Source organism: Portunus trituberculatus, chromosome 45 (genome assembly GCF_017591435.1).
Source record: "Portunus trituberculatus isolate SZX2019 chromosome 45, ASM1759143v1, whole genome shotgun sequence".
Lineage (NCBI taxonomy): Eukaryota > Metazoa > Arthropoda > Malacostraca > Decapoda > Portunidae > Portunus > Portunus trituberculatus.
The window spans coordinates 9,528,339-9,542,336 of record NC_059299.1 but is presented as its reverse complement, the minus strand read 5'-3'; the positions used below and the strand labels follow the sequence as shown (position 1 = coordinate 9,542,336).

The following is a 13,998-nucleotide window of genomic DNA, read 5'->3' as shown; positions in this document are numbered from 1 at the left end:
TGCATTTGAAAATCAATTATTATTTTTTTTAAGATATACATAATATACACTTGGATTTAATAGTATATATGAGGCCCCATTGTGTGAGACAGCCTGCTGTGTGTACCTCAGGAAAATGTATTGGGCAGGAATTGATTTACTGTTGATATTGATAATTGGCAGCAGGTTATACTCACTCAAGTTGCCTCATGTACATATAATACATATAATATTGATGGAATGCAAGCCATCTTGGCAAATACAATGAAGTTAAATTTATTTCAAATTTTTCTGACTAGGTCTTCAAGACACCCACTCCCTACTTCCTGGCCAACTCAATTTGACTTCAATGCTTTCAATAAAGAGGTATGTACAGTGGAACAGATCTACAATATTTAAATGAAAAATGTATGCTTTCTTTAAATGAAATATCAATGCACTACCAGCCCCTCTCAGCAACCTTCAAGGAGAATCATAGTAAAGGTTCCGTAATTCATTGCATCTCCGAGCAGCTTTACAAGTAAATTATGTCACCAACGCTTGCTAAGACTCGGCGAAGGGATTGAGTGAGCTGTCGTAGTTATCCGATTCAAATGGATTTTGGGGATCTGGACTTGTGGTGCTGGGAGTGTTGGCAGCAAATGGGTTCTTTGACTCATCGTAATCATCAGCAAATGGGTTGCCCTCCATATTTTCTGTTTCAAAGTCTCCAAAAGGATTCACTCCAGTGGTTGTGTCTTCTTCCTGGAATGGGTTGTCTGATGGCTTGGTCTTGGGGGAGGATGAGACCTGTGTGGAGGCGAGAACTGAGGAGATGGACTCCACTGTCTGATTCATGGTGCGCTTATCCGCAGACCTGGTGGTGTGAGGGGAGCGTGTGATGTGGTCATGCAAGGAAGGACTGGATGATCCTACACCCATCCTGGAGGCCTCACCACCCCTCACTCTACCCTCAGAAGGAGGAACAAGAATGCTAGATGACAGAGAAGTCCTCAACTGAGCCTCAGAGGGACTGGTCAGGGGTTTGGATGCATTGGGGTCGTTGGGCCTTGCAGACCCACTACTGGAGCTAACCTTGGACAATCCTGACTTGCCCTCCAGACGTATGCGAGCCTCAGATTCAGATTCCAGCACAGCAAGACCCTTTCCTTCCTTCACCCGGAGACGTCCTTCACTGCCCATGCCTGAAAGCATCATCATATATCAAAATAGAAAAATTGTACATTATGGTGACTTTTCCATGTAAGTGATTTTAAGTCCTCCACAAATATGAAAATAACAAGATATCAGTGATGCTAATTAAGAACAAGATATCAGTGATGCTAATTAAGAAGTCTAAAAACTGGGGTGTTACTGGAAATAATAGGGACTGGTGACTGATTCAAAGGTTTGGAGTTGCCACAAAATACTCTGAAATAAAGACATGAACATTCTCCCGTTATTACAAATTTTTCTCTCCCGTAGGTAATGTCTGGTGCCCCCAGGATGATGCCACCTGCTGGTGACGTTCTTCCATGGAGGACACCAGAATCTCCATGTAAACATTTAGTAAACAAATTAAACTCTGTACTATCTTTACCTGTGATGCTGGTAATAAATAAGCTGCCTTATGTGATGGAGTTCAAAGAACTCCCCAATTTATTATTTGAATTTTTTTTTTTTAATAGTTTTGTTTTCTGGTGAAAGGGACACTTGTTCTCCGGAGAGTCTTTGAGGTAAAAATTTAACTGTAAAGATATCTGTAATTTTCATGTTAAAGACACCACTAGCTCATTCGAGTATTATAAACTTGAAATGTCAGGAAACTCCACCACTCAAGAACTCGCTACTCTCCACCCTTCCCCTACTCACTCCACCCATCCCCCTACACAAATACTCTCCAGTCATTCCACCTACCCACCAACTCACTCACTCTCCACCCATGTAACTCAGTCCTATCTCTTCTCACTCTCCACCCATCCCCCTACCCACCCACTCACTTGCCATCCATCCCACCCACTCACTCACTATCCACTCATCTAACTCCAATTCCTATCCCTACTCACTCACCACCCATCACCCATCTACTCTCACCTACTATGCCTTGCCTCACCACTTACCAGCAGTTCCAGGGAGGGTTCTCTCCAATGCACGGAGTCGGCTCTCCATCTCAGGAACTGCAAAGCAGATTAAGATACAAATTTAGATGCATGTGATTTTAACATTAATTACACTGGAACTTGCACAAATACATATCAAGCTAAATGAAGCTTTACAAATCTCATTGTTTCAAAGGTTTACCATAGTTAGTCATTAGCTATAATAATATTCATTAGAGCAGTTAGATGATGGCTAGATGACTTGCAGCGCCACCACCAGCAATGTACTATACTTCACCGACCCGAAGCTGTGTTGTTCTGGTGTGGTGTGTGGTGGTGCCTGGTGCCTCCACCTCCCTCTTGACTAGAATCAGCCCCCTCATTCCTTTTATCTGCTCCTGCTCCTCCTCCACCTCTCCCACCTGCTGCAGCAACTTTCAGTTGGTTTAGAGGATACATGCAAACATAATACAAACAAACAGGGAAACCTCCACAATAATGCTTCTGGAAAATGCAAGCAGGATAAATTTAAATGCCTCAACAAATAGCTGGCTGGCTTACTTAAAAAGAGGAACATTTTACACAGGCACCTGAGGCAAGCTCCTTATAAATCACTTCAATGGCTAATAAATCCAAATCCAGCTTGATGTAGCAGGTGATGCAGTGGTGTGGCAGGCTCGGAGTGGTTCACTGGCTGGAAAGTCTGTCATTAGCAGCCTTGACTCTACCTTAGATCTGCTCACTTAAAGAGACTTGAAAATTGTTGCAATACAATACTAAAGCTGAGCTTTATTACATTAGTCAATAAAATTTTCCAGAGAATTAACAGAAATATAAGTTCACCGCCCACCCTTCAATATGTATCACATGCTACATAAACTTTACAAGTTCAACAGCTGCACAAGAAAATGCAAATTTTCAGAGTTCATGAAATCAATATAGCAAACTTGAAATTAATAATTTCAAGTAAAACAGAATAATCCCAAAGTATCATCAAAAGCAAATGCAATTCTGCAAAGCTACCCAATGAACATTGTGGTAAAAGGAGACTTAAACCAGCCACATACTGTGCTGCTGTGCCAAGGGAATCCTGCCACTGTACTGCCTATGTCACTAATGCATAACAAAGAAAAGATCATTGGGGCTAGGGATCACTTTTGCTGCATATTCTATTCCAGCAATGAGACTAGAGATGATGTTTTGTCTTGGCAACACACTATTAGCCAGGCATATAGACAGAGATCCATAACCATCAATCATGCTGAACACCTAGTTTACATTTGCTTTGAAGGAAGATGGCTAAGGCACAACATTACATCTTTCCTGTTTGCCATGAGAAAATCAGTGAGGAAAAGCTTCCCCAGGCTCCTCACTCCACCAAGCAGTATTCAAGTAGTATTCTTCAGGTTCAGCCAAGGCATGTGACTGGCTACCATACAACATAGAGACAAAGGTTGTCATGCATCACATCAAAAATTCTCTTCACTTTGCATTCGACTATAATCTAATTACAAAGAATACTTTTAATCTGTTCTAAAGCCATAAGCTGCTAGTTAATAATGCTCTCAAATGGATGATGTCTCTAATAAGTTCTGCAATAACACTTTAGCTTCTAGCTATAGTCTATTAATGTTGACAAATGTGATGACTAAAAAATTCTAAAAGCCTCAACAAACATACCAATTCCTAAAAATTCCCCACAGGTACACATCTACTAAGTGTTTCAGAGAGTTTGAGGGCACGTTTTTCTAGAATAACTTTGTAAGGAACACGCATATCATTATGAAATTTTGCCACAGTTTATTTGACACCCTCCCTGAATATCCCAATGTGTCATGAATCGTAAACAGTATATAATAATGGCACTTCTCCCTATAAAAATAGGAGAAAGTCAATTATCCATCACGAAGAAACAGACAAGTGGAGAGAGAGAGAGAGGTAGGGGAATACATAGACGGGGAGAGGAAGGGAGGGGAGGGGAGGAAGGGTGCGAAATATGGGGAGGGGGATGGAAGAGAGGGAGGGTAGGAGCAGGGGGAAGGACTATGTGGGTGGAGCTTGTTACTATGTCACAGATAGTACTACGTCACCATTTCTCACCACTTGTCCGTTTCATCGTGAGGGATAAGTGACTTTCTCCTGTTTTTATAGGGAGAAGTGCCATTATCATGTACTGTTGACGATTCTTGACACATATATATTCGGGGAGGATGTCAAGTACACTGTGGCAAAATTTCATAATGATATGCGTGTTCCTTACAAAGTTATTCTAGAAAAACATGCCCTCAAACTCTCTGAAACGCTTAGTAGGTAACAATCAACCTTCCTGCGATCTTGTGCCTAAATATTCAATGACCATTTCAACTACCCAGCTACCATCCTAACCAGCACCTGAAGGATCTCTCTCACAATGACACTCACATCATTAATGCTCTTAGCCCCATTGACTCCTCGTGGAAAAAGAAAGTTGGCCATGGCTTACTTCCACACATACATCCACATTTACTTCCACACATTCTTCTCTTACAGTATGGCTAAATCACATTCCCCACTTTTCTGCATTTTGGCTCAAGGCCCAGAAGCTACAGCAGTACTCAGAGAACAGTCAAGAAGCATTGGAAACATGCATGACTGAAGACTGACAAGCAGTGCCCTTACTCTTGGTGGTGTTGAGCCGAGGGTACAGCGCTGACAGGGACTGCAAGTGAGTGAACACCCCACGCCCCAGATAGTCAGCCACCACTGTGAAGGCATCGGCTGAGGAACGCTCCAGCTGTTCATGGAAGTGGTCGTGCTGGCTGCGGTGTGTCTCCTGCCAATCAACACTCAAGTTACGAATGGGAATAAACACTCAAGTTAAGAATGGGAATAAAAGGTCACCAAATCTCACATAGGGACTGCCACAAGTTCAAAGGGGAAAATGGAAGGACTGCTGTGTGTAGGTCTGCTGCTTCTTGTAGCGTCCCTTATGTTACCTGTTTGCAATCAGATGAATGTAAAATTTTCCCATTTGTATGTGCATTTTCAATATCATTACTACTATATCATGAGACTGAGCATTGTCACTATTACTAAAACTATCATTGTCCCTCCACTGAAACCTTTAATGAAAAAAAATCAAACTACATTACTTCCACTTCTAAGTCATGCTCCTTACTTGTGCCTTGATTATATCCAGCATTTTCTTGTTCTCTGGCAAGCACATGGGACAGTCAGCATCACTCTCACTGTAACTCTCGAAGCAGCTGAAACACATGTCAACGTGAGTACACTGGGCTAACATGAGTGAGTGTGCATCTGTCTAATGTCTGTTATGTCAGTCAAGAACTAACAAGGTGCACACTCGTCTGAATTTATCACCAGCTACATTTATCTCTCATTCAAAAAGCATCATAAAATCCAGTCACAGGGTAGGAAGTAAACATTTAATTTTACCAAGTCTTCAAACTTCATATAATTTCTTTAGGTATTTCCTATAATTTCTTTAGGTATTTTGGTAATATACAAATGCAGAAAGAAATACAAAAGTGATAATTTTCTTTCATGTTTTACTTCCATGTTTTAGGCTAAGGACAATGATAAGGCTGAAAAAGAAGATTCACTTACTGTTGATGGAAGGAATGCCTGCAGAGGAAGTGCACTGAAGGCAGCTCCAGTTCATTGTTACAAATGTTACACTTAGTGGCAGTGAACTGGGTGGCACTGTCAGGAGGAAGAAAACTATCAGTGCTATTTCTACATAAAACTTTATCCTTTATCCTCTACTTTCTACTCTATCCTCTGCCCTTTCCTCACTCTCCAGCCCATACCCTCCCTTCCTCACCCTGTCCGCAGGTCCCTGATGGTGTCACGCATCTTGGACGTTTCCTGGGCGTACTGCTGGCTGCGAGAAGCCTCGGCTGCCAGTGTGCTGGAATGAGAGGCAACCACACCCAGCAGATAGTCCCGCACCTGCCCCAGAGTGATGTGTGGGGATGAGGCCAGCACTTCCATCACCTCCAGTGCCGGCATCAAGCCTTTCTCTTCTGCAATCATGGAAGGAAAATAGTCCTCATTTTGTGTCTTTTCATCACAGCATGAGTATTAAGGTGGTAGTCATTTGATCTCTGCCTTTTTACAATAATGTGAGTATTGATGGAGCTTCTCTGTGGGTTTCAACACCAGAATGAGTTTTGCACCATGTGTATTCAACCTCAGAGCAAATCTTGCCAGATAAAAACACATAACAAAAGATGGTACAATTGTGAATAAATATGATTTTTGGCCTTCTCTTTGGCTTTTTAAATTTGAATAACTCCCTCTCTTACATCACAGATGATATGATAATAAACTTTTGTTGCATCTTATCTCACCAATATTATTGAGGCAAGTGGAGAGGTGGTGGGGATTTGGTGGGCTGGGGCTTGAGGCACTGGCCAGCTGGCGGAGGAAGGAGCACCACAGGATGGGCTGCTGCTGAGCCTTGCGGGAACACACGCCCAGTGCAGCTTCTGTTTCCCCACGCTCCCCATGCCAAGCCAACATCTCCTCAAACCTGTGTATGTATAAGCAGCAGTACTGTGGCTTGCTCCTCTATATACAAGCAGTCAAAGTTCATGTAAGATCATGAGAGAGTATGAAAAACTGCAGGTAGCCGTCTGGCCTACACATAAAGTAAAATGAGAGTAAAAAGTATGTCTACCTACGATGATGATAAGTGGAAACTTATCATCATCATCTACAAACTTCTCTAAAATTTCAAAGCATTCCAGTCATATACCTTCTTGTGTGATATTCATTTATAATACATTACAAAATTAACAAGTATAGCTTTCTGCCACAACTAGTCTAGACACAGATAACATAACTTTCTCTCAAGCTCTTACATGCCAGCTTGTTCCCAGAGTAGAAGCTTGCCATCATGGAACTTGTGTTTGTCACAGAGCAGCAGTGCCTGGTCGCGACACACCTTGGTGTCCGGGTTACGCAGCAGTGCCAGGACCTTCTCTCCCAGTGCCACCTGGTCTTGACCTGAAAATGTCAAAATGAGTAAGATCTTCATATTTAAGACAGATGGAAAGCTAATCTACAGCAACAATCCAGTGAAACATAAAGTAACCAATCAAGCACAACTCATACAATCCCATAACCAGATCTAAAAATACAAGGAGACACAGTGACCCACCTTCAGGAGCCAGGCTGTACTGGTGGAGGTATTCTGCCAGCAGGGTTGTGTAGAGGCGCGGAGAGAGGAGCTGCCTGCTTGGGTTGTGAGGATCTGCCAGCCGTTCCAGGAAGGTAATGGCCTGTTCACTGTGTCCCACCAGCAGGTACTCAAATTCCTCAGGGTCTGCCCTCACTGGGTCTTCAGGGGTTGGGTAGCTGTCCAGGGATCCCTGTATCACAATGTAGGAAACACAGTCAGATTCAATATTAGTGTGTGGGGGTGGGTGTGGGTGTGGGTGTGGCTGTGGCTGTGGGTGTAGGTGGGTAGGTGTGGCTGTGGATGTGTGTGTTTATCTTCAACCTTTTCCTCATTAAGAACCCCATGAGTTGTAAGACCATCTACCTGAACTCTTAGTAATCTCACATCAAACAGAATGTTAATTCAGTGACTGACTCAATATGCAATGGTAGTGACTGAAACTAACTCAATAAATATGCAATGGTACTGCAAAGGCTATTATTAGATCAGCCACTTAAGTACCCCTGGGGGTTTGCAAACCCCAGGCTGAGAAGCTCTGTTCTAAGTTTTCTGACTATTTCTATCCATTCTACTTGTTTTTCTAATTATTCCTAACTGTCTTCAGCTATCATATTCCCATCTAAGCATAATCATAATAATCCCTCCCTACAAACAAAATCTGATACTTTCTAGCTTTCCTTTCAGTGTTAAATATTTTGTACATTTTGTACAAACATTTACAATCATTTGTAACCCAAATAAATTCAGCAGTGGCTCAACCTTTAAATTTCAAATGTATTATGAGGGCAAATCTTGTTGCTTCCCACACTCACCTCTTTCACAATGGGTGAGTTGGAGGGCTTGTAATCTGTGCAGAGTGATATGAGGAGCTCGGTAGTCTCATCTGGGACATGGTTCAGCAGGACAGAGCCATAGCGCAGCACGTTGGCCTTCACCTCCTCCAGCTCCAGAGTGGCCATGTACCTGCACACCACCACACCTGTCACTACACCTGCACACTCTGCTCAACACACTGTACTGAAGCAAACCTAACCTAAACTCCTCTGAAATATCTGCCGTTTCATCAACAACTAGCTTGATACATCAGAGTAACGTGATTATTTTCATATGAGGGCACTGTGGCCAAAAGCAATAAAAAAAGAGGCTAACTGAGGTGCCAGTCCTAGAAGAAAGGTTAAAAGTGTCATCTAAAACAGATTTAGAGTATGATAATAAGATATCTCTGCAGATCATTCTATACTATGAGACAAGCAAATATATCCTTACAAGAAGTAAATACCTCAAGTTTACTACAGCTACACACTACACTTCTGGTACACCCCCTCCTGCCACCTCTCAGCCTCACCTCAGGGCAGCAGAGTAGTCCTTTTTGTCGTCTATCAGGATGGCCAAGTGGTGGTGATGGAGGCCGTGTCGTGCTGCCAGGGCCAGGGCGTGGTCGTAATAGCCAGCACTGCGACACACACGCACACCAAGCTCCACATCACACTCCACTGCACCCTCCTTGCTCTGTTAGGATAAAATTGTCATTATTACAATGCCTCATGAGTGCACCTCATCACGCTTTTGCTGCATTTTAAGTGACTGCCATTACGTCTTCACACTATCATTGCCATTCACCATGCCACACACAACACTATAGGGAGTAAAAATTCGGTCATGATTACTATCCAACAACCAATGCTTAGCTCCCACTCTGACAATGCATATAGAAGAAGGTTGAGAGTTATGTCCCACCATGATGAATTCGTTGAGCTGCTGAGTGTCTCTGAGGCGTGTGTAGCAGTTCAGGAGAAGGCTGGTGTGGTCTGCACTGGCTGAGCCTGTGCGGTGCAGAGCCTGGAGGTAGGTGGTCAGGTTGTGGATGTGCTGAGTGTCCAAGTACTGTGAAAAAAACACAAAAGATAACTAGTACATAAGAACATAGGTGAAGCTAGAGCACTAGCTGCTTCTATATTTCCATCTTCCTGTGACCTGAACTAATTCAAGAGGAACATTTCAAGACATTTATCTCATTCTTTTGGCTAACTCTCTTGGACCTCCATTTAAGTGGGCCTTTTTATTTAATAATTTTTGCTGCCCTTGGCCAGATCTTACCTCTTACGTTAAAAAACTAAGCCATGCATCTCCGAACCATCCTGCCAGCCAGCCTACCTTTCTGATGACATAGGAGGGTTCCAGGTGAGGCACAGTCTTGAGGTACTGGTCCATTGCAGCAGCATGGTTTCCTTTGCTGTACAGCCAGTCACCATATTGTTTCAAGATCTCTGCCACCTCCTCCTGGTCACAGCATTGAGTCTTGGCTAGGCTGAGGGGTCACAAAAACTCATTATGTTCTGTATTCAAGATGTATGAATCTAATTAAGGTAATTTTTCAGGCTATACTGTTTTCCAACCTTAGAAAGCTTTCTATTTCCTCTCACTCCATCATCATCATCTCCCTAACATTAGCAAGAGTTAACCAGTACTCTCAATTTTTCACCTTTTTACTGCTTGTGTATTTTCTCCTGCTTTTGACTTAAACTGCTTTGGAATTTTTGGGAAAAAAATTTCACTACACTGTTTAAAAACTAGCACCATAAGTGAGCCTTATAATCACTGCATTTATTTCAATAAGGCAAAGTCAAAGGTTACTGAACATATAATATTTATAGCTACAACACAACACACCTGATGGCAATATCAAACTGATTCTTCTTGAACAAGAGTTGAAACTTGCTGTGAAGGTCCTTTTCTGACATGTGGATGAGGGAAGGTTCAGTGGTGACCAGGTACAGGCCTCCCCACTCCCCCACCACACCAGCCAGGCCTCTCACCCTTGTACTGAGAGCCACCAGCTTGTTGGTCAGGTCATACACTGTAATACTGCGTTCGCCACTTCTGGCAGCCAATGAGACAGAGAACACCATGTGGGAAAAAATGTTCAGTTAGTGCATTAGTCATCTATATCTGTAACAGTTCACCCAATCCCTCATCCGCCTTCCCTTCAGCATCACACATGTCTCATTCTGCTTCTCTTCTACTTTTCCTGCACTACTCATTTCATACTTCATTTGTAGCCATACCAACCAAACATTATTTTTTCCTCTCTTCACATCACCATTCACTAATAAACATAACATTCAAAGAGAAATGAATGAGACTAAATGGGGTGACTTCAGCACTATAAGGATGGACACAAGAGCCTCATTAATCACCTGGTTGTTGGGCCTCCTTGTCTGCCGCTGCAACAATGAGGTACCCACGGAACCAGGCCACCAAGGTCTTCTCTCCCTCAAATACATAGCATGACCCTCGACTGTCACTAGTGTAGCTGTAGAGAGCCTGTTGGTATTAAAAGAAAGAGCTGTAAGAGAGAGAGAGAGAGAGAGAGAGAGAGAGAGAGAGAGAGAGAGAGAGAGAGAGAGAGAGAGAGAGAGAGAGAGAGAGAGAGAGAGAGAGAGAGAGAGAGAGAGAGAGAAGGATGTGGGGAACACTCCAGCTCACCACTACTTCAAGCAATTATATGTAATTGATGCCAAATTTGCATACGTTATCTGAACTGTGTATATTATGTAGAGAAAGTACAGAGCAATCCTGAGAGAGAGAAACTGAAGCAGAAAAATGTAAGAAAACAGAGGCTTACTATTATTTCAAGTCATTCACATTAAATATATGAGTGATCCCAAATGTGCTCTGGCTATCTGAGGAGTGCATAGTGATGGCAGAGCAACACTCACATCAGGCCGTGCTACCAGAAAATGATGCTCATGTCTGCCATCTGCCAATGTGGAGCAGCCCGGTTCACACCCAAGCCCATCAAGCTCAACCTGAAAATGAAATGTTAAAATAAAAATGGTAAATACACACTATATCCCTGTTATCAATTTTAAAGAACATTATGTGTGTGGACAAATTTTATTGGCAACAAACACATCCATTAAAAGTTATGTCTATCTGGTGACCATACACAGACAGGATATTGACAAACAATGCTTTTCATCAAGGAAGTGTTTTTCTTTTTATGCAAAAAGGGGACAGGCCCAGGACAATAAAAGTGCAAGAGAAAGAGAGAGAAAAGAAGAAAAAAAGGGGACGTTGCAAGTGTCAGTGTATAAAGAGAGGTTGTTCTGCTTACTGTGGTCTCCTTGTCCCGGACAGTGAGGTTGATGCAGTAGGTGTGGGTGTGAGTGGTGGCAAAGAGATGTGTGGAGCGTGTGGTGTGGCGGAGGTGGAGGGATGTGAGGCTACTGGACACAGTTAGCAACACCTTCTGCTTGCTGCCACGCTCCCTGCTCACTTCACCTGAAGGTCAATGCATGTTGTCAGTGATCACCAGCAGATGCCTCACTAACAAAGAAGAGCTGCTCCCATGAAAATATTACACAAGTTTGAAATGTACCAAATAAGAAGTCAATGAGGAGCAGCCTCTTCTACAAAACCATATATGCCTGGAACACACTAAATGAGGAGACAGTATCAGCAATAACACAAATGAAATAAAGGCAGGATAAAAGTAGTTATGGAGATAGGCCAGTAGCTACAACTAGGTAAATATAACTGTGATGACACTCTTAACCTTTCTTTGAGAAGTGGCACCTAAGTCAGCTTTTACTTATTTTTACTCTTGTTGCCCTGGTCAGTGCCCCTCATACACAAAAAATATGTAAACATGTACATACAATGCTGTCTCACCTCTGTACAGCATGATGGAGCCATCAGAGAAGCCCACAGCCATGAGGGACAAGTTTGGGTGCACTGCCAGTGCTGTGACGCGGGGCACCTGATTCCTTCCAAGTCCTGGCTGGGACGCCTGGGACTGTCTCTGGTTGGCTGGGGAAGGGCGGGGATCAGGGGCCAGGGATCTAAGGCACAAAGGCTGCCCCTGAGAATCCTGCTTGTCTGGAGACCATACTTTGACTTCTGAAGGAGTTCCAGGGCTGCCATCCTGCAAACAAAATGCAAATAAAGTTCAGGCTACAAACTGGTATTTCATTTAAGTCTACCTCATAAAATTGTGGCAAGGTAAGCTTTGACTTGCTGCTCAGAAATATGACTCAACATTTATTGTACCCAGTTGAGTTATTAGCAAGTTCACTATATGTCCCAGTATATATATATAAAAAAAGACAACAATGTACTAGAAAAGGAGGCACATGTGACACACCTCAACAACTAGCATGAAGTGAACACAGCAACATAGACAACTCACAGCAATGGTGATGACGATGCTGGTGTGGTCAAAGGCTGTGATGGAGCGAACTGGCTGCCCATGTGCCACAAATGTGCTCACTTTCAGCTGCCGATTGAGTCCATGCACACATCCGGATGAGTCCCCAATGTACACCTGGCCACGGCCCCCAGCCGTGCACGTGACCTCTGCTCCCTGTAGCATGAGACATGAGGTCACACAGGAACTATATACTATATACATTTCTCAGTACAATATAGATATGGAGGTTTCAAGACACTCAAAAATAACTGTGTTAGTCTGCCTTTCAATCCCAATACTGTTAAAAAACATACATATCATAAAGTCCTACCTCAATAAAAGTCAAAACCGCCAAACATACATACACACACTAAGACACAGATAAATACTCTCATTACATACACACACTCACAGGCATCACTACAACATTTTTGAGCAATATTTAGGGAAATGGCATCTTTAGTGGGTCCTTTTTATGTAACAGTTTTGTTGCTCTAGGCCAAAATCCTCACTTGCATAACAAAAAAAAAATGAAAGTATATATATAAATGCATATATGAATCACAATAGCAGCTTGAGTAGAAGATAATAACATATATTAAGTACATTTTTATACTGTTAGATCAGTACCCACCTTGAGAGCTTCAGCCAGCCGCCCACCATCAACATTTGCCGTCACATCAAAGAAACTGAACTTCCTCCACTGCAACACAAAACAAATATCAATAGGTGTAAATTCTGAAACTATTTGCCTTCTTCTGCATTCACTCCTTCCTGTGACTTGGATTTCATGAGGGAGGTTTAAAGACGCTCCTCATAAATTTGGGTAATCCACTTGTAACCGAAAGTAAACCTAACGTAACCTAACTTAACTAAATCTAATCTAACCTTAACCTAGTGTTACAACAGCAAAAGATATAGTTGTAGTGTGTGTGTGTGTGTGTGTGTGTGTGTGTGTGTGTGTGTGTGTGTGTGTGTGTGTGTGTGTGTGTGGGGAGGGTTCACAGCAATAACCTTAACCTAACTCCACCTAAACAAAACTTTTTTAAATCCGTCCCGATGAGATGAAATAAGACACATTAATTTGCAGTGGACATACATGGGGTTCAAATGAGAAGCTCTTCCTGGTAAAGATGAGTATGAGGAGCGATATAGAGGCAGGGGAGAGTAAAACAACATCCTAAAAACGCCCGTAATGGAACGTACATTACAATGAAGTCTGGGTCAATACAGCAATACACCATTTCTCCAGAGTATGAAGGGCTATCAAAATATAAGTATACGAATAGATAAAGTCCGTAAAGATGACAGAAGAACAAACAAGCATATAAACACACCTGTAGCAACGCAGCCATGATCACCACCACCACCACCACAACCTCTCCGCCCCTTCCTTTCCTTCAGACAAATAAACGGCTAACACCTCCAATAAACTTACATGATGCTAGAAATCGTGAATTGTTAATTTTACTGTTATTTTTGCAATAGAAAGTAACATTATATCATTTAATTGATTTTTCTTTTATTTGTGGACTGTTAATAAGACTAACTGTTCTCTAAAAATT

The 13,998-nt window shown here is 42.4% G+C and overlaps 1 protein-coding gene and 1 long non-coding RNA gene across 2 annotated transcripts; one reads left to right on the top strand and one right to left on the bottom strand.

The window, feature by feature from the left end:
* LOC123519394 (vacuolar protein sorting-associated protein 11 homolog) lies at positions 1–13,851 on the bottom strand. The gene is made up of 22 exons (XM_045280676.1): positions 13,771–13,851; positions 13,068–13,136; positions 12,434–12,607; positions 11,917–12,169; positions 11,360–11,526; positions 10,962–11,051; positions 10,448–10,566; positions 9,913–10,131; positions 9,397–9,550; positions 8,980–9,126; positions 8,588–8,751; positions 8,055–8,205; positions 7,222–7,432; positions 6,923–7,067; positions 6,410–6,591; positions 5,881–6,082; positions 5,664–5,759; positions 5,215–5,302; positions 4,716–4,869; positions 2,360–2,482; positions 2,079–2,135; positions 1–1,163 (listed from the first exon to the last, which is right to left on the bottom strand). The coding sequence occupies exons 1-22, from the start codon at positions 13,786–13,788 to the stop codon at positions 523–525; spliced, it is 3,624 nt and encodes a 1,207-aa protein (XP_045136611.1). The 5' UTR covers positions 13,789–13,851; the 3' UTR covers positions 1–522.
* On the top strand, positions 262–1,412 carry LOC123519395. Its single transcript, XR_006679004.1, has 2 exons — positions 262–345; positions 834–1,412. It is a non-coding gene; the product is annotated as an uncharacterized LOC123519395 (long non-coding RNA).
* Positions 13,852–13,998: the final 147 nt, after the last annotated feature.